Source organism: Pangasianodon hypophthalmus, chromosome 8 (assembly GCF_027358585.1).
Source record: "Pangasianodon hypophthalmus isolate fPanHyp1 chromosome 8, fPanHyp1.pri, whole genome shotgun sequence".
Classification (NCBI taxonomy): domain Eukaryota; kingdom Metazoa; phylum Chordata; class Actinopteri; order Siluriformes; family Pangasiidae; genus Pangasianodon; species Pangasianodon hypophthalmus.
In genome coordinates, this window is record NC_069717.1 from 22547150 (window position 1) to 22572722 (window position 25573).

At 38.0% G+C, this 25573-nt stretch overlaps 3 protein-coding genes across 5 annotated transcripts in view; 1 reads left to right on the plus strand and 2 right to left on the minus strand.

Annotated features, from left to right (window-relative positions):
* LOC113533432 (probable G-protein coupled receptor 153) overlaps nt 1-5118 on the plus strand; it is a 43221-nt gene extending 38103 nt beyond the window's left edge. For 2 of the 3 annotated variants that reach the window (XM_026925582.3, XM_026925584.3), the window contains exon 6: nt 1312-5117. In XM_026925582.3, the coding sequence (XP_026781383.1) occupies nt 1312-2088 (777 nt within the window). In that variant the 3' untranslated portion in view covers nt 2089-5117. Of the gene's footprint in view, nt 1-1311 lie in introns of all 3 variants that reach the window. The other variant, XM_034306780.2, reaches the window with a different exon arrangement.
* A 1779-nt stretch (nt 5119-6897) lies between these two features.
* Nucleotides 6898-8709, minus strand: her3 (hairy-related 3). Its single transcript, XM_026925907.3, has 4 exons — nt 8572-8709; nt 8385-8480; nt 8111-8192; nt 6898-7449 (listed from the first exon to the last, which is right to left on the minus strand). Exons 1-4 carry the CDS (start codon nt 8692-8694, stop codon nt 7064-7066), a joined length of 687 nt encoding a protein of 228 aa, XP_026781708.2. The 5' UTR covers nt 8695-8709; the 3' UTR covers nt 6898-7063.
* Nucleotides 8710-18489: 9780 nt separating this feature from the next.
* LOC113533513 (taste receptor type 1 member 1-like) lies at nt 18490-24499 on the minus strand. Its single transcript, XM_034306420.2, has 6 exons — nt 23250-24499; nt 22491-22788; nt 21635-22390; nt 21302-21514; nt 21102-21222; nt 18490-20551 (listed from the first exon to the last, which is right to left on the minus strand). The coding sequence occupies exons 1-6, from the start codon at nt 23429-23431 to the stop codon at nt 19623-19625; spliced, it is 2499 nt and encodes an 832-aa protein (XP_034162311.2). The 5' UTR covers nt 23432-24499; the 3' UTR covers nt 18490-19622.
* Nucleotides 24500-25573: the final 1074 nt, after the last annotated feature.

Below are 25573 nucleotides of genomic sequence, written 5' to 3' on the forward strand. Positions count from 1 at the left end.
AAAGGGACCAGCACAGGACCACTGTTGACTAGGTTTGTGCGATATAACGATTTAATCGTACACCATCTCACACTGCCACAATGTCCAGTGAGGTTTACTCAAATTATGTTGTATTACCAATCCTGCCAACCTTAACACATGTTGTGTAGGAGCTCCTCAATTCACATCGGAATATGCTATGAGTTATAACTCAAAAATACTCCAAAATACCCTGGAATAGTTTGCGAATGATTTGTGTTTCGAACTCTGACACTGCCTGGAAGCCCCACCCTCTTACCCCACCTTACCTGTCCTGCGCCAGTCAGGGCTCAGACATGTTCAACAGTGCAAATGTCGGCCATGTGGACATTAGACAATGTGTAAAAGGATTATATCAACAGTCTACTGTATTACATCATCTGAATACTCACCATCCAGCTGAGTTGTCATGATTGCCACTGCCAGCAAGCAGTTCCCGACTACACAGCTGGTAATATTATCACTCCCTCTCATACTCCTCCCCCCCAAATCTTTTTTAAGCTGTTGGTTCTGGACGATTAAATCGTTAATCATGATTTTTTAATGGTAAATCATGAGCAAGGAAGTATCAATATCGTACAAGCCTATTGCTGCCTGTCAGATGTTATTTTAACAGTGGACCTGTTTCAGCATAGCAGTGACACTGACACTGTGTTATGAGTGTATCAGGTGTAGCACCTTTCTTGGGGTTTGAGGGGGGTTTTGAACTCTGTACACTTTCTGGCCATTGTTAGATAATTATCTTGTCACTCCATCTGGTAGGTTTACAGGTGTACAGCTGATTTTCCCTACAGTTTGTCTCCTCATCCACCCCTTTATCAATTTCTTTAACCTTTAACCTTTAACCTTCTCACCAGCAGCTTTAAGCCTTATCCACTGAGCCACAATATGTGAGCATCAAGTGTTTGAAAATCCCCAAAGTGCTCCACCTGATACACTTGTACTACTACAAATTTTCATTAATAGGGCTGACATTGTGCATAGCAAGAGATGGGATACAGTCAGTAAAGTGGACCCCTGTGGTGGGTGTGCCTCATCAAAGGCGAATGAGTGTAGCTAAGTAAAGTGGCCACTGAGTGTAGCTCCTATGGCTACCTTGCCATATTATTATCATGCCATGTTAATTCATAATGCCAGACTTTTTTTAATGAAATAGATTAATGGATAACGGATTTGAGAGCATGCCCCAGTTGTTAGTAGCCGGATGTCTAATGCATTGCAGAATGGTACAACACTGAACGTTAATTCTGCGTAATAAACGAGCCACGTGGTCTGTTTCTGTGTCTACATCAGGTGCCCCCTACAAGAAGATACTCCCACGACGAAACCGACATGTGGACCACAGGGCCGATTCCTTCCTACCTGCACCGCTGGGGCTCCACGGAGGACATGATGGGTGTGCCACGTTACACCTCGAACCGCCACGAGAGGCGGCGCAGCAGCCTGGCATCGTGCCACGAGGAGAGCAGCCGCCATCAACGCGCACGTAGGAGCTCCGATGGGACACGCTCTCTCCCGCGACCCCAGCGCTCTGAGGACAATTTGGGGTGCTTCAGCCGTGACGAGGTGATCAACTTCATAGACGAAACACCTCTGGCCAGCCCAATCAGGAGCCCCCGCCGTGCATCGGCGCTCTCATTAGTGGCCAGCGCTCAAGAGCGCCAGATTATCCTGCTACCACATTTCCCGCTCACACATTTCGAGCGGGAGCCTCAGGCCTTGCGACGCGCCTCTGAACACAAGGTTTCACGCACTGAACTGCATCAGGGCTCACCCAGAAGGGACAGTAACAGCAGGGGGAGAGCAGAAGAAGTGAGTTTGAGCGAATGTGGATCTGATAAAGGGTGTCGTGAGCAGCGGGGGGATGGAAAACGTGCGTCTGAACTGATTTTAACAGGCCAGAGCGTTTGGACAGCAGCACACTCGTCACTCAGGGGAAAATCAGGACAAGGGGAAGCGCATGTGACTAAGAGCGAAATCCAAGGGAGCATGAACAGTTTTAGAAACTCACAATCACCATCGTCGAGATATACTGCATTTCACTCCGGTTCCATTGGATCGACAACCTAAGATCCTGGAGCTTTTATTAATATACATCCTACACACATCTCTTATTATTGATATGAGTATTCTTGTTATACATATTCAAGTGGAATGTTTTTGTAATATGGGCGCTTCGTGATTGAGTCTTGAGAAGTGGTCTAAGGCAGAGATACTTACATTCTTTTATAGCTATTTTTAAATGTTACAAATATACAAAACATGATAGTCTTGTATTGCATTCTTTGGAGTTACTATTTCAACTTAAAGAGAATCATGAGAGTAGAAAGGGCCTTTTTTCAGCTGGTGTTTACAATAGCCACAACTAGGCATTCAAACTTTTTACTGGATTCCGATTCCACTCTTTTCACTGTTTCTGTTGTTTATGGTTGCGTGGTATGTTATTACATTATTTTATAAAATGATTCTATAAATGTACAGTAGATATTATATGATTTGCACCAAAAAACAAAACAAGGCTTGTTTCGTGTAATCATTTTCATTTTCAGTATTTTTATTTCATGCACAAAAGTTTTCAAATGATTTGTCTAGAGAAAAAGTTAAAGTTTCAGATTAAGTACATGTCATCATCCACCAAACCAAAGTTTACTGCTCAAATTTGTTTTAAAGTAATGGATGCCTTTGAGATATTTAAGAACATTTGGGGGGACATTTGATTGGTGGAGTAAAACCAGTTTCTTTGTCAGAGAAGGCTGTTGTTTCCATAAAAATTTTTTTAAATGATCTTAAATGAGTTCTTAACCCCAACAATTCAGTTTTGCCAATTGTTTTTTTTTTTTCCTTTCCTGAGAATGAAAATATGTATTTGCCTATGTACAGTAAATGCCACACATGGTTATTTATCCATTAAATCACCACAATTCTATTTGAACTCAACTCTGCTGCCTCGGTCCTGCATTACTCTCTACCAGTGCTAGTACCCTCCACTCTTCTCTGCTTTTCTCTGCTTTTATTCATCTTCATCCCTCTTTTTGTCCACTGATATAATATACAGTTTCCTCCATAACAAAAAGTTTCACATGACTGAAAAAGTTGGAAATTTGCCAGGAATTGGACTCATGAGCATGCTGTTTCCCTACACATTGAGTTGAATGGTGAAGGAGGGAACCCAAAATATCACAGTTTAGTTGGTTCTTGTGGTTGCAAAATGAAAAAGTTTTTTAAAAATCAACTGTGAAACGCCACTTCCACATCACTTCACCAAACGTCATTCAAATTGCAGTTAAAATTGTGAGTTTTGGTCAGATGAAACTTTTAAACTTTTTGGCATGTTTTGTGAAAAAAGTGGACTGCAAGGACAAGGAAAAGTATAGTCTGCTACCTTTATTTCTGAGAGTGTTGGAAAGAGGGCTTTTTGTTTTAATTCCACCAGGCAGTAATTCTCATATATTTATTACACAAAAGAAAGCATGTGGATATATAGTGACTATGTGTTTGTCCATGTTTGAGTTATTATTTTAAGAGTGCATTGTTATTATCCTCAAGGAGACCCTGGGACTTGTGTGCAGTAAATAATAATCTGCTTTTCAGAGCGCTTGACTGAACACACTATAATGCTAATCAAAAGTTTTATACTCTGTCCTCCAATCTTGAGGTCTGTTGCTTTTCCAGCAAAGGGCCAACAAAGTTAAACAACAGCCTTGTAAGTTCAGAAGTCTTTGAAAACTTCAAAACACAAGTGCGCATGATGTAGGTTTTACACATTATTTTTTATGAATATTACATTTTTACTGTAAAAACTGTAATCTTACTGCAAGAATTTGCTGTTAATTTAATTTGCAAAACATTTCTAAATTGAACACAGGCCTGTCCTTGTTTTTAGGAAAACGTGTCAAAGGACATCAGGGAAAAAAAATACCAAATACCTTTCATAGTCCTCTTAACCATAAGGCTGCACATGAAAAAAACCTATGTGAACCACTAATGTCATGGGTATTTTTATTTAATGCAGAATTCAATGTTTTAATTTATTCCTGGCATATTCACTGTTTAATGCTGGTTATCATACTTTTTCTTCTTACACAAAGTCCATATACTGTATCTTTTGCAGCTACATGGTGTTTGCGCTGTCTTTTATGAAGGTTGAGTCACTTACAAATTAAAAGCATTCATTTTTACAAGGGTTGCCAGATCTTGTCTTCTTTAAACCAATGATCTGGATGCAGATACTCTTGGAATGATATATACTCAGCCTGTATTTAAAATTATATGTAATTTCAGTTTGAGACGCATGTAGGTAGGTGTTTCAGAAGCTTTTAAATCATGACTGGATTGGAAACAGTCCAACCTGGCAATTCTGATTTAGAGAATATAACCACCTCCTCTATAGGCGAACATACTTCATTGGTGTTTCATGAACTCATCCAACTTCATGCATGGCAACATGTATAAATCACAAGACTGAACATCATTAATAGTCATAATATGTTATGATAATTAAATATGCAGACGATGCTATTATTTACTCTTCTCCTCCACAACTTGACACAAACTAGTTTGTTATACATTTACACCCGCAGTGTTTAAAAATTACAAATAATTAGCCAAATATAATAACTAAATTAAAAAGAAAAGGCACTCAAACACTTTGAGCAGTTTTCTCGCCTATTCTGAATGCTGTTACTCCAAGCTGCATTTTAAATAAAGGCTTCTCCGCTGCACTTCGCTAAACATTCAAAGAATGTGGTCACATAGTGTCCACATCCATAGGGCCAGGAGAAGCAGAGATTATCATTTATATCAGCCATTCAACAAATGTTAATCTTTATAAAGTCCTCATTCACGACTAATGAATTGAAATACTAATTAGCTCTTTTAAGGGACCAAAATTTTTTTTTAAGTTTTTGCAGCATTTCTATATTTTTGCAATCATTGGGCAGCGTGCTCATTGCCCCATTTAGCTCCATAGAGTTATTATCGCAATATGGGAACTACAACAAGTGCTTATAGAGGCCTGTTGGGCCAGGAATCACGCTGCCCCATACTCAGGAGAAGAGCAGTGGACAGGGAAATTGCCAGATTGGGCTAGTTAAAAAAAAAACATCCCACAGCCAAGATCTTGCTTTATACCAAATAATTGGAATTAAATCTAATAAATTTCCACAAAAATGCAAAGCATCAGTACAGTCAGCATGTCTATGATGTACAGAATTTCTATTCCATTTCTATTTTATAAGATACTGTATTGCAAAGATCAGGAAAGAGGAAGCAGATATATGGCATGGATAGTGTCCATACTTCAGAAATATGTGTGAAATACTTGTTTGTCCATGTAAAAAAATGAAGAAAAATCTCTGCCTTTTCCCTTTTGGGCTAGTTTCAGGTCTTCTGTGTGGTTTTTGAGGTGTAGTTGGGTTGGTGAAACCTTGCAACCCTGATTAATGATCTTACAAACAGAGTTGAAGAAAGGTACATCTAAAACCACTCAAAGCAATCTAGACTGTATGCTGGCTGACCGCATGACTGTGGCTCAGTGGCTAAGGCTTTGAGTTACAGATCTGAAAGTCATGTGATCATATCCCAGCACTGCCGTGGTTGGATCCTTGAGCAAGACCCTTAACCTTCAGCTCAGTTGTACCCTGTATCAAATGTTTGTTTTTTTTAAAGCATCAGCCAAACAAGCCAATGTACTGGATTATGTGTTATTTTATACTATGTATGATATTACAGTACTTCACTGTAAATATTTTTTACAGTTGTTTACTGTACATGTTACAGTAATCTACAATTTACAGTAATTTTTTTTACAGTATAGGCACATCAGAAATACTTCAATATAAACATATTGAATATGTTTCATGGTGAAGTTTCTGTTTCTGACAGTGTAGGCTACTTTTCAAATGGTGTGAAGACAACAGACGATGGCCTTTTTCGTGGTGTTGCATAGTCACCCCCTTTAACTGTCCTCAGCACACAGCTGCTAGTGAATAGGCCAGTGAAAAGAGGTGGAGGCGTGCCAGCGATTCTCCTCACCGCATGGTGCCATCCTCTCCAGCTTTATTCTGCTCTGCTGTGTCTGACGTAAGCCAATGAGCACAAAGTTTGCATCACAGAACACGCTTTCTAATTGTGAATTCTTATACATGTTGGATATGTAGCACGTTTTGGTATCAAATATCACACATCTCTCTATAAAATCCAAAACAGAGCCTTTTTAAAGACATTTGTGTTCAGCAATTGCAGTACAGAATTTATGCCATGGCCCATTTAAACTGCTCTGGTGGTTTGTGGTGGTGAAATACTTCACTGAGATAGTTTATGTTGGCTTGTTTGTCACCAGTTTGTTGTTAGGATTGTGGTTACATGCTTGTTGCTTGTTCAAGGGACTACTGTGTTCTTATTTTACACACTAAGAAAAAAGGGTACTAACTGTACCTTTCATTGTCGTTTTGCATCTTTTACCTAAAACGTTACCCAAAAACTAATCCGAATCCATGAATGTAACTTAAGTACAGTATATTCACAGTTCTGCGTGGAAGATACTTATTAAAGGTATATACAATCCACTCAGGCGACAAGGTGCAGTTTAGTCCTATTTTTTTGAAAGTGTACCTTCCTTATTGCAAACACAGCTGATAATGACATCCCAGTTAGCCTTTTGACCTAAAAGAGCTTTTTGCTTTGGTTTGTTTAGGCATGATATCGATTTGCCGTCACAATTACTGAGAAAGATTGTTGGAAAAATATCTAGAAGCAATATTTCCATGTTGTTTTCCCATTTGTAGAATAAACTTGGAATTTCACTCAAAAGGCAGAGCTCACTAAAATCTCTGCCATGTATTTGCTACACTTTTACATAGCTACAAAGAGACTGCATGATTAAAACAAACCATTTTATTATAAAAAATAGACATTTACACAAGCTTTATCCAAAAATATGATCTAGTTCAACATAAAAGAGTACAAATCTATATCTCTATAATAATAAACATTTTGTTTATAATATCTATACATGTCTATAAGGAGGCAGAAGGTCTTTAAGATGCTACCAAGGCCGCCAGTAATTTTGCTGGAGGTTTGTAGGAGCACTGCAGCTGCGGTTAGCACTCATGTGCTTGTGTGTTGTTTTGTCTTTGTTGGAGATTTCAGTCCGTTTTCCTTCAGCGCTTTGAGAGGCTTTCACTGGCTCAGAGAGGCCCATGACGTCAGCGCGAGGCGACGTGGGCGCGCGAGGCTTCAAGGCGTCGCTGTCCGCGGTGCTGGAATCCGGAAGTCGCGCGCTGAGGCAGAGGAGCGCGTTAGACAGGTGCGCGAGCGCGTTAGACCTGAGCGCAGGGTTCGCGTTGCTCATGAGGAGATACTGATGCACACCGGCTAGGCATGTCCTGAAGCCGGCCTGGTACTCAGTGATAGCAGCGTTAACGGCGAATACTGTGGGAGAAAGGGAATAACAATGGATTATTTATACCGCGTTAAACTCGTGTAATGCACAGCTAGCCGTGGATTATCCCACTTATACCATGGTCACTTGCCAGCACTGACAAGTTAAAGCTGTTACTGATGTTTGCAGTGGAAGATACTTATTAACCATGTGACTGAAAAGATTAAAATAATGGTTAATGGTTTCGCGGGTTATTTTATATACAGGTCATTAGTTCTCTTTCCCGCTCTAGATAAAGTAGTGCGATAAGATTACATTTAATTGAATGAATTATAATAAATATTATTAGAGTATGTGTGTGTGTGTGTGTGAGAGAGAGAGAGAGAGAGAGAGAGAGAGACTGTGAGTGTGTTAATTATCTGTGTCTGTGCCGCATCTCTACTAATAATGAAGCTGTGAGTTTAACTACTGTGTGTAACTGTAACTGTATGTTACTATTGTTACAAGTGTTTATAGGCAGCGCATTAATTTAGAACGGTGATTAAACTGACTGGAACTACTTGCGCGTTCAGTGGCTTGAACGCACACCTTCCAGCCAATCAGAATCGAGTATTCAGACAGAACGCAGACCCTGTGCTGTAATGTTCATGTCACTATGATACACACTGATATAAATGTTTAATGGATTTTTTTTTTTGTAAGAATACGAACCTTTCTCAGTGTTTTGAAGATGTTTCAGGTGTTTCACTGTTAGTTCCAAAATGTCCGCTTTTTCAAATTTCCGCTTCCGGATCTGAAAAATGTGTAACACGATTACATTACAAGTGTAACACGACACATAGCTATGTGAAGAGTTCACTTCAATAATCATGTTTAAAAAAGTGAAACTAATTGATTCAAATGATCAAAAATAAAAGAAAGATAAATAACTACAATTTCGAATCATAATCCTAAAGTAAATGAGGTAAAATATGAAAATGCATACATTGCTGGAGTAGAAGCCTTCCAGTAGGGTTTTTAGCTGATCCAAGCAGGTATTGATGCGCGCTCGTCTCTTTTTTTCCATCAGCGGTTTGGAAATCTGGAAGAAGCACAACAGATTTCATTATTAAAACAGTTTTGGCAGTCTAGAAAAAAAATCCTAAAACGAGTTCATCCAAAACTCGTCTCACCTTTTTACCGCCTGAAACCTTTGTCTTTATCAAGCTCTCTGAAGCCGCAACCATCCTTGCAGTGATAGAGGAACTCCAGCGCACTTGTGTTCCGTGTGCTGGAATCCGCGCCGCACGGCCCATTTATACTGAGACACCCGGTTAACATGTCAATAGAGCGCGCGCTCTTTAGCGCTTCCGCTTGACTTGCTACAGCCAATGAATATCTAGCTGTGGAGTAGCAGTTTGGTGACAGTTACATCTCACGTGGAGAGCTTTAAAGCTGCTGTGGGATTGTTTTTCTCCCAAATTATTGTTATTATTTAGTTGTATGTATGTATGTATGTATGTGTGTGTGTATATATATATATATATATATATATATATATATATATATATATATATATATATATATATATTGAGTTTTGAGATTTTGAGATATATATGTGTGTGTGTGTGTGTGTGTGTGTGTATAAAATTTCATTTTGTACTCAAAATCTCAAGTGCTTTACTGGAAAAAAAGACTAAAAGATAATCTATTTAAAATGATCAGTGAATGAACTGTACAGATTTTATTACTCTAAATCAAAAACATTACTGTGTAATAGTTTGTTGTATAGAGTGTTTACCTTCCCTGTTGAATTAATCTGACCAGCTACCAGCTGCCAAAACACACTCTGAGCTGCGCAAACAGGTAGACCATCTTTACCAGCTAGTAAGTGCTTGTGGAAAGGAAACAGTTTCTGAATTACTACTCATGCAAGAATGTAGACAACTTTTTTTTTTTTTAAAGAAAATAACACATTAAAGGCATTAAATCTCCATTACTTATTCATCACAAGTACAACACAAACTGGAAAATACCTTCCCAGCTGGCTGATTTGGCCTATCGGTTGGCGAGATCAGTGTTTTGGCAGGTGGTAAGTGGTCAGGTTTCAGCAGGGATGTTGTTTCTGGCATAGTTTATAGTTTATTCTATAGTCAGTAATTATTGTATTTACTGCCTTTTGTGCTGTCTGTCAATGCTACATGGTGTAGTGTAGCACCATGATTCAGGGGGAATAATAGGCCTATTTCATTCCTAACATTACTTCTGTCTGTGATGAAAGCAATGGCAATATTCACTTGACTTGATTTGACTATTCCAGAGTTTATGAGTGAAGTATAAGAAATTAATATTAGCAAATCATTATATCTTCTATTATTTAATTATCCTATTCAGGGTTACTTACTAAAAGAATGTGCAACCATGAGGTAGGCTATGTCAGACTATCATTCGTTTTCTTTTATAGAATTGGCCCTAAGTTTTAGGCACAGTTTACCAATTGAAACTTTAAAATAGTACCAAATGTCAGTAATAAAGAGTGCACACCATGTGCAGCCTCGGCAATACAATGTGAACCAAGACACCATCGTGTGGGGTGAAGTTGTCCTGATAGGCGTACAGAATCACCATAAAATAGGAATGTTACAAATTCTCAGTCGCTCTGTTGGGGGTACTTGTACCAGTTCTGTCCATTCAGCCTTTTCTGTGTATGTTTCACAGCGTGGGGTTGCGGGCAGAACCGTGCAAATTGTACCCACATCTTCATACAGAGCACAGTCTTTTTCTTAAATAATCTGTTTTGCAGTTGGCCAAAAAAGATTCTTACCAACAACTTTCTTCCTGAACATACACGTTCTTTATAGTCCACTGGATTGAGATAGATGTTCGTAAATATTTTTAAACAGAGGTAGAAATGGAACAGATGTGGCCTTGAGGGCACAGAGCGAGGAGAATCAGAGGAACGCCTCCTGTCCAGGGGCCCTAAGCGCCTGATTTTCCACACTGGCTTCTCAATAGAGCCCAGGTCTTGGGAAAATCTTGGACATGGCACACACATTGTGGTCCAAATGGTTTCTTTAACAGGAGTCAGCATCTCATTCAGCCAAATGTTAACGCTAACAAAACCAATCCATTGCAGGATTTTTATTTTCATTTCCTTTACCTGGACAAGCAGGGTATAACTATGCTTATTTCACAATTAAGCAATAAATCACTCTGGTTTAGGCTTAAGTCATTTGATGTTTGAGGAGCAGTGATGTTTGAGAAAAACAGTATTTCTGAACATTTATTATTAGTTATGGAACCAAGAGAAGTGTTATAAATGTTAAAATGGTGTTGAATTCGATGCCGCCATCCTGAAAAGCAATACAGTTTGCCATGTTTATTCTTCACAGGTCTTAATAATGAACTTTTATTTAAACCTTGCAAATGCCAGTTATTCTGTTGGGCTCCAGTTTTGTCTGTTGAGCCACTATTGGCAGGGTTGTTATGCAAAGTGATCCTTTTTCAATGTTGGACTAGAATTGGGTCAACATTGGCTGAATGACAGTTTTTTTTCCTCAGAAACAAAACAAAACAAAATAAAACAAACAAAAAAAACCCAAATTAACACCAATATGTTCCATTACATGTTTTTGTTCCTCTCACTGTCAGGCTTAAACAATCCAGTAGGTTAATTCATGCATTTACTTATACATCATATGGAAAATACTCTAGTTTGAAAAAAGGAGCTTTTTAGAAATAAAGATATTGATGGTTTGGTTTGGTTTAATTGGCACTGACTTGGATTTACTATGAAAAAAATATATATATACAATAATAAGAGAGAAGTGCACGATGACACTGGTGGACCTTGTGTGTTGGCTGGGAAGGTTCTCTCCTTGCTTCACGATTTACTGCTCTAACAGAGTGAAAGAAAGAAGAGAAAAGGAGCTTCGCATTTGATGTCCTCCTCAAGCGCGCGCCACGCGACACAATGAAAGGCGCTGCATTGAGCAAGCTGAGCGCTGCTCGTCCCCGGAGCCGGGAGAGAAACCCACTCCCGCCCTTTCCCAGAGCCCACTGATCTTTGCATCAGCCTTTTGTCTGGCTTTGCTCTCCATATGAGATGAGTGAAAGGATCCCTTCACTTTAAAGCACAATGTGCCCTGATTTAAATGGAAGAAGAGCTTGGGCATCGAGGCAGTCCTGCTTGTGTGGGTTTAAGCCCTCAGATTTGCACCAAACTGACCAACAAACTTACTAAACAAACAAAAGACACACAACTAATCTAGCAAACTAATAAATAAACTAACAAAAACAAACATCACTCTATGCCACTTGGAAATAAACTAAGAGGGGAATTAGCCTATTAGTGCACTTTATATGTTTATATCTGTGAAATATCTATATGATGTGATGCCTGTATGCATATTATCTATTAAAACCCTTCCATGTCAGTGCAGGTTGTGGTTGCTGTGAAGGGTAACTCCACTAGCTGTAGTTAATTGGGGCAATTTGTAGTCTAATTAGCTCGCGCTGCTCCAAGCTGCCAGAAATCTGATGTTTCTAAAGCCAGCATTGTCTCATTATAGGCAATGTCTCGCGCTTTCTTTTTTTTTTCCTTTTCTTTTTTTTTTTTTGATGGACAAAGCGTTGCATGTTGACAGGTAGCATAACGCATGTAGATTTGTTAACATCCAACGCTTATTTAGCCACACAGGACACACTTTTCTGGATGCATCCGCAATAAACTTGCATGTAATGCACCGCAAAATTGGTGCAAATCACGACAGCGGGCATGAAGCAGCGCTAAATCGCTATGAAATTGGAGCAAAGCACCCATAAAGACTGCTTCAGCTCCATTGTGCTGCTTGGACGCTGCGTTTTCACGCCGTTTTCACGCTCCAGTGTAACACGTTGCACCTTATTAGTGCAATTTTCAGAAAGTTTACACACACACACACACACACACACACACCTCTTTTTTTTTGGTAAAAATCCCAAATAATTTTTTTTCTCTCAAATTTAGTTTTCAATCACTGCTATAATATTTATTTCAGGAAAATGATACATTTCGGTAGAAAACAACAATTTATTTTAAATTATTTATTCATTTTATGTATTTAAGTAGAAAAACACATCAAACCTTATTTACAGTGCAGAATTGCAACAAATGAAAATTGAAATATAGAAGCCTAGGAGAATAAATATGAAGCCAAAGTTCAATCACCAACAAGACTGAACAAGATTTCAGAGTGTAAACAGAGATTTCACAGTTTAATGTGTGTAAGAATTTAACTGTATATATGTACAGAAAAACCTAATTTTGCTCTATCAGAGTTTCCCTCCTTAAGCCCTGTAAAAGAGCCTCGTCAGTAACAATGAAGCAGGAACGACTTGTACTCATCCTTGTGCATAATAATGAGTGGCGTTGAAGCAACAAGTTGAGTGGATGTTTATGAAAAGCCTGCTCTGCACTGAGGCGCTTTCCCTCCTCCTCCTCTGTAACTCATTAACCTCAGCTCCCTCTCTAGCTGCACTCAGCAGGGCATCCTGCACTCATTTCACGCATTCGCAGACTTGTTAACAACAATTAGTGAGGCAATTATACAATTACCTGCAATAAACTTTTTCTTTCTCAGGGAAATAATCATTTTTTTTCATTAGCACGTGAATGTAAAGACAAAGCACCTACACGAACTTGGAGCGAGGGACATGCGCATGCGCATGCGCGCGAGGTGACTTCCCTTTTCCCTGATCATCATTAGGTTCTAACCTTCTAGATAAGTGTTTCTGTGGTTATTTCCAGGAATCACAACTTCTACATGATTTGGACAAACAGATCAATAACTAACCATGGCTTTCTAGCGTGTTCTAACACACACACACACACACACACATACGTGTAAAACATATTAGTCATTACATTTTTATTACCTTATAAAGAAAACTAGCCAAAGGGTTTGACATCTTCTCTAGCTCAAGCTTAATGCTGAATACACACCCCCTTAGGTTACATGAATTAGACCTAAGTCATGTTATTTCTCTATATGCTATCAAGCAGCTCCATTGGAAGGGCTTACTAAGACAAGTTTTGTCTTTCACTTACCAGGCCAGAAAATAAAAACTGCTATACTGTTATACTCTCCTAATTACACCTGATGTCCCTTTACACTTGAAATCATCCTTTATTGTAAAGTAGGCTATATCTCTTTCCAAATATCTTACAGTATAACTGCAATGTAGTATACTGCATTTCATAATATCCCCAGTTTCTAAAGTAGGCAATACAATCAAGGTATTATGAATTAAGTGATTTCCCAGACTGCAAAGTGATGATTTGGCAAAGTTAGGACAATGTCAGCCATTCTGTTGGGCCAACTTGGAGACAATATCATTTTTTTCCACTGGGCCGACTTTGAGCCACCAGGGCCAACAGACTTTCAGCCACCTTTAAATCCACTTTGCCATGGTCAGCCATTCTGTTTTGTCAGTGTTGGCTCAGCATTGTATAAGGAGGGCCAACATAGCCACACTAAACTGGATTTGGGCCAACTTAAGTTTGCTACCTGCTGTGTGTGTGTGTGTGTGTGTGTGTTTGTGTGTGTATACATATGCTAAAAAAATGCAACAATATGAATAGGAAAAAAAAAGAATTCAATAAATGTCAGTAACTGACTGTGCATACATGCATCATTTCTAGTTATGCATTGTTTCCTAGTGCTGTAGTCTTCATATGCAAAATATGCAAAATAACTTAACGCAGGCCATCCCTGAACAGTAGCACAGGTCATCTGAAAGCGAAACAAATCGTAGAACCGCCTCAAAACCATTCAGAGATTCAATACAAAATAAGAGGAATCAAATGGCTCTCCACAAGGTTACACACCAAACCCAAGCACACTGTGCGCAAACAGCAACCAGCGCGCGACTGTAGCACAAAGTTTCATCTAACCTGCATGAGATAAAAGGGTTTAAAAAAAAAAAAAAGGCACATCACGTCTCTGTTTGCTTTGCTCTGATCAAACACGTTCTATCATGAATTTCTATAGACTGGTCTGTAGGTTATTTAAGAGTCTTTATTTTGGTGCAGGCGCACAATGGCCTGTGTTTGGCTGTGTGCACCGGGGTTAGGCGCTGAAAGGGCCAGAGGCGCGCATTAACATCGCTTTGGGTTTTCTCAAGCCCTGAAATGAACTGGCGGAAAGTAACTTTATAACCCGCTGAAGGATGAAGCCTTTGTCCAGACTCCTCTTGAAAAACACAAGAGACTAACAAAAGGGAAGCCGTCTCATTGTTCGGCACTAAATCTTTGGTCAGTGATGCGCCTTGAATTGCAAAACATCTGCCATTTGCTTTCTGGACTTTGGAAAGCGCATTTGTATAAGAATGAGAAATGGGCTACTTCGTGGACACTGCTTTTGGCAAAAAAAAGGAGTAATGACAAAAGAGGCGCGAGCACAGAGAAGCTACAGAAGCAAAAAGTTCATTTATACAGCCTTATATTAGAGTTATAGGGAAAAAAACAGTGAAACTTAGTCCTTCATTTTGAAATCTTTCCCTTAAATTTCATGTGATGATTTGTGCAAGTGTGAAAACCCTATGGAAGGTGCATTTTGTTGAAGATGTTATGCCCTGAAATTGCACGTGAACTCAGGTAAATAGGCTATAGGTGACATGTATATAATAGATGATCACAAGTGAAAAATAATTGTTCATGTCAGAGATCATATGAAATCAATCAGATAGAAATGAAAGCACATGAAAAAATGTGTTCATATGTGAAAAATAAAACCACATGCACTAGATGTGAAAAATGTGTGAAGTGTCTAAAAAAGCATGCAAAGTTCACACTAATATTGGAAATATTGTGTTCAGAACTGGTAGTGTGTGTGTGTGTATGTGTGTGTGCAGGAATATGTTCATTGGTGCCTGTAAGACCAAGAAAGCAACAACTATTGAAGCTTTAACATCTCATGAAGGGACAGAGATGAAGGAATTTCCGCATAATGTAGAATATAACATGAAGATTTTCTGCACATAGAAGATCTACATATAAAACAACCAGTGTTGATGAAGTGTCGATTAAGATCAGTTAATGCAACATTAAGGTGTTAATTCAACACATGGGATATTGATATGTAGACTGTGTTTTTGAAAAAAAAAAAAAAAGCTACAGAAATGTAATTTATTGGAAGATTTGAAAAGCATATGGAGATCTACTCTTTCAATGTGTTTGTTTAGATTTTGAAAAATAATTGAAATAGAATTTCATTAATTTTGGATTAGATATAAATGTTCTTAGATCTAAACACAGATCTAAAAATATATTTAAAATGTTTTTTTTTAATAACATGATACTTCTGCTGCTGTGAAAAGCTGAATCTGATCTTACTTTTATTTATTGTCTAAAAAATAATTGATTTTAAAACATTCATTTAAAAATAGCAAAAATAGTTAAAAATAACACTAGAAATAACCAGCAGAAATAAAAAAAATAACATTTTGCGATTTAAATTGTTTAAGACTATCATTGTAATTAAAAACATTTCAATTAAAAAATAAAGTGTATTGTGACACAATTTATAACGATGTGGATATTATATCATTGTATTGCCCTACACACACACACACACACACACACACATGCTTCTTTGTTTGTTTTTTTTTGTGTGTTTAGGACTAAGCCTTAGTTTTTTGTGATAGATATTGCATTTGCAAAATAATAATAATAATAATAATAATAATAATAATAATAATAATAATAATAATAATAATAGTAGCCTGCAGTCTGGTCTATAGCTGAAGTAAACGGCGTGGGTGGCATGTGCTGCTCTCTTGACGTAAAATTGGGATAAAATCGACAAATTGCCGTTTTCGGGCATTTAGGGAGAATATATAGGAGGTCCGTATTGCACGCTGGGTCTCGCTATTGAAGCGATTCGTTCCTGCATTCACGGTCCGGCCTCCTGTTAACAAGCGCGCTGAATGGCCGGAAAAAGCCGCAAGTCAGCTGTGAAATGAGCAGCGCTGAGGGGCCTGAGCTCCCCTCATCTCTTCTGCTCTCCTCCCCTCATCTCCTCTCCTCTCCTCTCCTCTCCTCATCTCCTCTCCTCATCTCCTCTCCTCTCCTCTCCTCTCCTCATCTCCTCTCCTCATCTCCCCTCATCTCCTCTCCTCTCCTCCTCTCGTCTCCTCTCCTCATCTCCTCTCCTCATCTCCTCTCATCTCCTCTCCTCTCCTCATCTCATCTCCTCTCATCTCCTCTCATCTCCTCTCCTCATCTCCTCTCATCTCCTCTCAGCTCCTCTCCTCTCCTCTCCTCTCCTCTCCTCTTCTCATCTCCTCTCAGCTCCTCTCCTCATCTCCTCTCCTCTCCTCATCTCCTCTCCTCTCCTCTTCTCATCTCCTCTCATCTCCTCTCAGCTCCTCTCCTCTCCTCTCATCTCCTCTCCTCATCTCCTCTCAGCTCCTCTCCTCTCCTCATCTCCTCTCCTCTCATCTCCTCTCATCTCCTCTCAGCTCCTCTCCTGTCCTCATCTCCTCTCAGCTCCTCTCCTCATCTCCTCTCCTCTCATCTCCTCTCAGCTCCTCTCCTCTCCTCATCTCCTCTCCTCTCATCTCCTCTCATCTCCTCTCAGCTCCTCTCCTCTCCTCATCTCCTCTCAGCTCCTCTCCTCTCCTCATCTCATCTCCTCTCCTCTCCAGCTGCAGAGTCTGCCTAAACCCATTCTCCTTGTTACATTAACAAGCTCAGTTAAGCCCAGGGCCGGTCCCGGTCCACTAATTTGATTGGTCGTGCAGGGTTCCAAGAGTGCTTATATTTACTATAACCACACTGGGACGTTTCACTGTGTGTATCACTCCGCTCGTCTGTGTTCGCCATGTAAAATTCCACTTACTAGTTTGAAACTGTTACTACAGTAGTACTGTAGTAGTAATACTTTTCAGGAATATAACTTTTGACTTAAAATATGAAAGCTCGAAAAGGAAGAAGGAATATCAATTTTACCAGAATGGGAATGTGAGCTAGCTAGCCACCTTGAGTAACTGTACTTCGTTACTATACTTACTATTGTATAGTATTATTCTGGGGTATTTATACATTTCTTAAGTGTTATTTAAATTGAACAACCCAATTGTACTCTTAATTAATTACAGTTCCAAGAAAAAAAAAAATTTACAAACAAACTCACATTTTTATTCAGACCTTCACACTAGTTGTTACAATTATTGAAGGTCTTTTTCCATTCAGCCGATGACTATATGCTGTATATCAACTAAATAGTTTGTTTCGTATCAGTTGAATAGCATTAATGCAGTTAGCACTCTAGCAATCCTTGTGCATCTGAACATGGCCTGTGTGCATAGAACAGCAGTACTGTGTCACTAAATTCATGGATATGGAGAACATTAGCCTTGCCATCCCTATGGACATGGGCAAAATTTCTGCTGGTTTTACTCCAAGAACAGTGATTATTCCACCACTGCAAGCCGTCAATCACTATTAACACACTATTAGGGATGCAGACAGATTGGTGGCTTTGATTGACAGACTTGCCACCCAAATTGCCTTCCCAATTCTGACCTCAAATTTGTGAGAAGTCTGTTATTCGTGTACTATTAATGTAGAACTAATAGATCATATCTAGCTCAGGCTGATGTAAATTATAGTAGCATTGTAGGTATTTTGACCAAATCCCTCCTCTATTTTGTACAGTCATTTATTTTGTACCAAAGAACAAATGAGATATTCTGCAAATGCAATCTCATTTTATACAATTGTGTTGTAATTGCTGTAATTACGTTTTGTTACAAAGATAAAAAGTTCAGTAAAAAGTTATTGTGTGAAGATGGTTAAAATGAAAAAGTGTGGTTAAAATAAAAGAATCTCATCTGGATATGCAGGGCATGCGCATGCATATAATAAGTAATAGAATTGAAACTTATAAGTGGCCCAGTCATATTTTTAATAACTTTAATGTTCAACTGTTTTGAATTTAAAATATTTTGCAATTGGAATAGGATAGGGTATTAACATTGTACCCTTGAAGTGCATGATGATGCACTTGAATGGAATGCTTCGCAGAGTGGAGGGCAGAGAACAAAATCAAAAGAAAAGAATTGTCAGTTTTTGTTTATTCCAATGTAGAGGTATGATGTAAATTAGCCCACTAACAAATTCAGATTCATGGTGCACTACATTATCTCTTTTAACATTCATATTCATAAACATATATTCTCTAAGCACAGGAACAGCCCTACAGTAAAATACAAATTCAACAGTAATTCTACTTTTCTACAGTGTCAGATAACTCTATAATCACATGTGTACTGGATTAGTATTTTGAATCATGCATAAGAGGTTTAAAAGCCCACTATCTATAACTGAGTTTTTATTTAACCAGAGATAAACAATATGATGTACTAGCAAGCAACAAAGCTATAGATGACTGACAAATTAAAGGGGGGAAATGGTGGCACTGTTATGCTGTGGGGTCATTTACTGAATAGTTTCGATGAGTCTGTAAATGATGTAAATCATATACTACGGCCTTCACGATGACCAGAAAACCAGCTGAACACCTCTGGATGATTTTATAGTGTTAGACAGTGTCTCTACCACCATCATCAAAACAACAACTGAGGCAATATCTTTAGGAAAAATGGTGTTCGTCTCTCCAGTACAGTTCCGGAGACATGCCAAATCGAAGCCAAGGCACACTGAAGCTACATGGCGGCTCAGCACCTTACTTGTTTTCCCTGAATTTGTCAGCTCTCTGTATGCAGTTCACAAACTTGCAAATCATAAACAGTAAAAACACACCAACAAAATAAGCATAGCTATACAATGTATTGCAATTGAGAAATTGACAAAGCATTGTTAAATAACAGTTTACTGAACCACTATTCATATTCATATTGGATCTGCCCATCTATAACACTCTCTCCCAGTGCATCAAAAGAGTTGAACTTCTAGTGAATTTTTATGACCATAATCTGCTTCAAATTTAGAGGATTGTACTAACTGAGATGCTAACAGGTGTTGGTCTTTAAGAACCCTTAACAATTATCACCCAGGATAATCATTTTACCATTCTAAGTGAAATACATTTATGCCATCCCTTCTAAGTATTCCATATCACAACCACTAGGCAACTACACTCAAAAAAACTCTCATACTTGTTAAGTAGACTAAGAAAAACCACAACCACTTTAAAAAAAAGTGATGAAACAAAATGAGTGGCAGTGGACTCAAACTAGTCTACATCCTACTTATGGTTTGAGTATAATTCTGAATTGATGTCTGAAAGTATGCTTGAGTGTTCTTTTTTGGCTGAAAAATGATGACATAAGACTTTGGGATGAAGTAGCTCAGTAGGATACCATATGAACTGGACAACTGTGCCCCTGCCTTAAAAAATGGGATGTACAACCCTGGAGGAAATTTAGTCACTGTAAAGTAAAAAGACCAGCTGATAAAGAACAAAAGCATGCTGAACGTTATAGATTTAGCCTCGTTGTAGTTTTTTGGTAGATCAGTGCTCATATAGGAAAAGGAGAAACAGAGGACACTGAGGGACCAAGTGAAGAACAGATTTACAAAAAATGCCTGTTCGTTCCCTGCTGAACAGCTAAGGATGGTTTCAAATGATGTATTCGTTTTGGCAGGAATGGGTGTTTTTAGACTCATCCATAAAGCACAAATGAATATTTGTAAAGACGAAAGGGTAGCAATGACAATCCACTGGCCATTATGTTGCACCCACAATCTGTGGATCTTGGGAAACTTGGCAGCCATTTTAAAAATGCAGAATATCTGAAAGGAGCGCACTGTCATGCAGGAAAGGCAGACGGTGTAGAAAATGTAAAACATCACATTTCTGAAAATACAGTGGATCTCTTTTGGCTGTCCGAAGAAAAAGAAAATACTTATACTGGACAAAGCCAAAGAAGCTAGCATGACGAAACACATATTGCCTCCAGCAGATTTCACAACCGGTGTGTTATAATTGTATAAGAACAGTATGATAACTGCAACACACAAAACCAGCAGAATGACAGCAGATACGGTAAGGAATATGGAAAGAGGGTCTGTGTACTGAAGATACAGAATGGCACGCTTCTGGCAAGATGTGCTTCCCTCTTCAGACCACTCGTCTACATTACACATGTTGCAAGTGTATGGGTCTTCTGAAAGAATAAAGGCAGGCAAACAGTCAGCTGGAGAATGTCATGTTGCCTGTTCACAACCCACTATAACTAAAATATCCATATTATTTTTGCATTAATGTGTGATTAATCTGACATCTCATGCATCACATCCTTTTCATGAGTCATCCATTATAGGTTTGAAAATTTACTTCTTAGTGTCCCACAACCCTGTTACCTGAACAGATTCACCCCTATGAAATATTTGGAATATTCCACAAGTCACATGTTCAACAGGTCAGATAAGAATTTCTGGAAGATCTGTTTTCTTTATTTTCAATTATATTGTTATACTGCCTGAAAAGATCACTTGAAAGTACAACCCTGTTATCCAAATAATAGACTAAAAGTAAATTACAATAAAATGTGTTGGTTCTAAGTTCACCAAAGGCATAGTATTTTTGGATTAGCTTGGTGAATAAAAATGGGCTGACATGGAATGTTTACAGAGATGCTTTATGAATAAAAGCTCAAACTAGAAAACCAAACTCCTAGTTTAGAATAATTTATAAGTGCAGGTCTGAATACTTACGTGTATAGTTTACATAGGTGTTGGTTTCACACATCTTACACTGAAAACAGCATGCATAATTTTGGTCCTTTTCCCTTCTGAATCCCGCCGTACATTCAACTGAGCAGTTTGCGAAAGGAATCTTATGAAAGCAACAAGGCCATTGTCAATATATACTTAGAATTGTGATGTAGTATGTGATGAATTAAGGTTTAACTTACAGAGGCATCACTGTCCCAGCCTATAAGGGAGTTGTTGATGGTGAAAGTAATTTCTGGATATGAGCTGTATGTGCCAATTCTCTCAAAAACTGGAGAACTGGTTCCAAGGCGCCAGAAGACCACATCATAAAAGACAGGTAGATCGCCATTTTGATCATATTTTACTTTACGGCCATTTAGAGGAAAATCCAGCTTTTTCATTTCCTTCAAAAGCTGCAGAATATCAGACAAAATGGTTGGTGCACATTTCACGCAAAAAAACATCAAGCATATATTATGAATATTTAATTATAACAAATTTAAAAGTTTTCCCCTTCTTTCAAAATAACATACCATGAAGGGGTAAACTGGAATGCTTCTGTTGCAACCATTTGCATCACATTGTAGAACTTTGTGTAAAGCATTTGCCATGGTGTAGATCGCAGCATAAATAGGAAAAGAAAATGTGGGATTTTCATTTAAAATTCCCTCTGAACTCAAAAGTGAGCAGTTATGACAGTCTTGGTTACACATTTTTTCTTTTGGCTGAGGAGGATGAATTTCACCATCTTTCAAATATTTATCATTGCTTTTACTCTCTCTGTTGTAGACGAACTGCTTAAATCCAGGAAAAGACATTGGCTGTTCTGTAATGCCAAAAATTTTCCCAATGTTTCGTATTCCTGGTTCATTCGGAAGCTGCTTATTCATAGACCATACCTCACCAGCAATCCAAACTTTATTTCTGATGTTATTCTTTATAGCTGCCCTGATTAGGTTTTTCGCTACTTCTTGGGACGAAAAAACCACTATGACTTTAACGTTGCGTTTTTCAATTGTACTCAGTGTGGAATTGTAGTTAGAGGTTTCGTCAAGCAAATCCTGGTAGGCCAAACAGATGTTATTTTTTTTGGCATACCGAGAAAAAAAATTCAGGCCATCTTGGCTGTAGTCATCCCGACTGCCAATAAAGGCGACCCAGTTCCATCCAAACCATTTAATAATGTGAATAATTATATTTATAAGGTCTTTGTTGTTAGGCACTGTTCTTAAAAAAGAAGGGTACATGTTTTTATTACTCAATCGATAACTTGATGATCCATAATTCACCTACAAATGGAAAGAATAAAAAAAAAAAAGTTAAAAACTACAGCAATCGTTAGTCAAGGCAGTCAATTTAAAGTTAGGCAAGAGAATAGTATTTCCTTACCATTGGAACAAGGGCCAACGTGAATAAAGGTGCCACTGTAATTGTGCTACTGCTTCCATATGGCCCTGTCACAGCAATTATTTTAGGCTTATATTCGTTTAAATATCTCTGAACTGGAATGGATCCATTCTCAGAGATAAAACTGAACACAGAGGGAAAATTCTGCATATCTGAACAATAGTCAAAGATCTCATAGCCGAGTGAGACATCAGGTAGGATAGTGGAAGAGTTATTGATCTCTTCCACTGTAAACCTCATCATCTCCATCATCCGATAAGCTGACTCATCAAAACTATATCTAGAGTAAAGGAACAGGAGAAATTTGAAAGAAATTCTTAATCCTTAAGATAAAATGATAAAATTTTGGCTGTAGGTATGAACAGAAGATTTATACAATGTAATTAGCAAAAACACATTTTTACCACTTCTTCAACTGATTCTGAGTTTCATCTATCACTCCAGAGAACTTACAACCGTGTATACGAGCCCTACATGTGGATAATTTGTCCTTTGTATCATTGTTGCCTATATAAAATAACCAGATTGGAATTTTAACCCAATTTGCCATAATAATAATAATAAATGAGAAGAAATTAATTGAAATTCTCGGTATATGTATTTATATCTCTACTAATGTCTAACAGTAGGCCTGTGTAAATGCTAGTTTTCAGGATGAATATTCACTTTATAACTATGTTGCACTTTGCAGACTACAAGTTTTTGTAACTCAAACATTAGGAAAGAAAGCATGTCACTTACCTGTAACACTCAAGTGCCACTGGGTAGGACTGGCGTACTGCTGTAGAAATGCTATTTAATGAAAATAACCCACCCAACAAATAATCTCCTTGCAAGCTATATTCAGATGCTGAGCAGGTGACTTTGAAAAAGAATTGACTACTAAAATCCAAAAGGAAAACATAAATGGTAAGCCACTGCATTTTGCCAGGTGAAACAATTCATGACAAAGATGTGTTTTAAAAGTCAAAAAGAATGAGGGGAAGTAACAGCCGTGTCCATTTTACATATGTGAATTTGAGTAAACCACTACATGCATCATTACACATCCAGTTTCTGTCGAACACGGTATTACATTAACAAAGTGTTGCACAGTCTCTATAATTACAAAAAATAACCTTTATACATTATAATCATAATACAAAGTAAGATACATAAAAAGTCTCTGCAAAATGAGTATCTGAATGCCAATCTTCCAAAAGAAAGTAACCCAATGTACATACAGGAAAACCCCAAATAAATGAGTGGATTACCGAAATGAGTGTAGATGTTTCTTGACAGATATACTCCATTATCCAATCAAGTGATTAACATCCTACCATGCTCTGTGGAAAAAATGCCAAGTGACTTTGAAAGAGGTTTCATTATAGGGGCAAGGATGGTAGGAGCTTAAGTCACAAAGACATGCTCAACTGGCTTTATTTCAATAGGAACAGTGAATAAAGTGAGATATATGGGGCAAGACATCAGTAATATTGTGGTGAAAAGTGCACCTTCAATGTCCGTAAAGCATGTGCATTTGTGTGATATGTAAAGGCAGTCTGGTGGCTCTGCTCTGCTTTGGGGGCATTTTGATGACACAGTTTGGGTCCACTCGTCCCCTTAGAGCTGAGGTATTCAAACTGCGAGGCGCAAGTGAAGGAACTATAGGGGAGGTGCAATGAGATGAAAAATACCAAAAAATATTTAAATGACTGTTTCAGACCTGCCTGACTTTTACACATTTTGCATAGAAGCCTCACATTTTAACAGCATAATGTAAAAAATATCTCAAAAGAGCAGTCTTCTTTGTTCCCTAATAAAAACAGCAGATGAGCCAATCAACATGTGAATCTGGAGTGACTGACAGTTATGCAGGTGTTTTGAGCTCTCCACTTGAAAGATAAGGCACTCTCACTTTCTGTAACAGTAAACAGATTTTTTTTAAAATTCATTAATGTAAAATAAAGTCCATCAGTGCCTGACTTAACTATCATCAACTGCTAAGTATATAATATCAGTTAACTATATTTTTTAAGGATACCACAGGAATATTTCAGCAAAATATATTTTCGTCAGAAAGATTAAAAATAATAATAATAATAAAAAAAAATTTGATTAGAAAAAAACATTAAATATGCCTACAATGAAGTGTAAAATCTAACACTTCACAAATAACATTGATGGTAATTTTAATTAGACTAAAATGCAGTTGGTTTGCTTTGCTTTACTGCCCCGAGGTCACACCATCAACTCACAAATATTCAGAAAGTTTGTGCGCATGCACATTACGGTTTACGGTAGCCCGTTTGCGAGGAGGCATGGAAAATGTGGTTTGGTCTTTTGTCTTCATTTAACACATCCTACCAAATGAAAAAGGTCTAACTATAAGAAATCATGACTTATATATTTTTGCTAATTGCAAAGCTTAATTAACAAAAAATGTAGAGACGTTAAAAAAATTAAAGGTAATATAGTTGCCTCTCAGAAACTGTTACGACTACATAATGCTTATTGCACAGAAAAGTCCAAAACATTATGGTAAATTAAAATGAATTCATAAATGTTAATTAAATCACATTAAATCACATAAACTCCAAAAGATTAATAAAAAGGACTTCGGATAGCTGACTTTTTATGTTTTATGTTTCACTAGTGATGCATAATTCTGTTGTATTTGTTCAGTTACTAAATTTTATATTTCCATAAAATTATTTATCTGCTTTTCTGAAGTGCATTAGCTCTCCTGTGACAGTCAGAAACCAGGACGGACATTAGACATGCAATTTTTTAAAAGTACTATATCGAAAATGTTATGTTTCATACTGTTTACTGTGTTTACCACCCTTCAATGTTCTGCTGTATAAGACTGTGATTTTGTTTTGCAGTTAATAATAGGCAATACTGATCCTATTTCTATTCTGATGGGAGTGGTGTCTTGCAGGATGACAATATCCCCATCCACAGGGCACAAGGGCTCAATGAATGCCCTGATGAGGATAAAAATGATGTTAAAGCATATGCTATGACCTTCGCAGTCACCAGATCTTGACTCATTTGAACACCTATAAGAGATTTCGGAATGA

Coding starts and splice junctions, on each gene's coding strand:
- her3 (XM_026925907.3), bottom strand. CDS start 8,694: ATGGGCCGTGCGGCGCGGATTCCAGCACACGGAACACAAGTGCGCTGG. Junction 8,193..8,384: donor AAGGCTTCTACTCCAGCAAT/GTATGCATTTTC, acceptor CACATTTTTCAG/ATCCGGAAGCGGAAATTTGA. Junction 7,450..8,110: donor TCTTCAAAACACTGAGAAAG/GTTCGTATTCTT, acceptor TTTCTCCCACAG/TATTCGCCGTTAACGCTGCT.
- LOC113533513 (XM_034306420.2), bottom strand. CDS start 23,431: ATGCAGTGGCTTACCATTTATGTTTTCCTTTTGGATTTTAGTAGTCAA. Junction 22,789..23,249: donor GTGGCACTTGAGTGTTACAG/GTAAGTGACATG, acceptor CCTTTACTCTAG/ATATAGTTTTGATGAGTCAG. Junction 20,552..21,101: donor CACCTATGTAAACTATACAC/GTAAGTATTCAG, acceptor TTATTCTTTCAG/AAGACCCATACACTTGCAAC.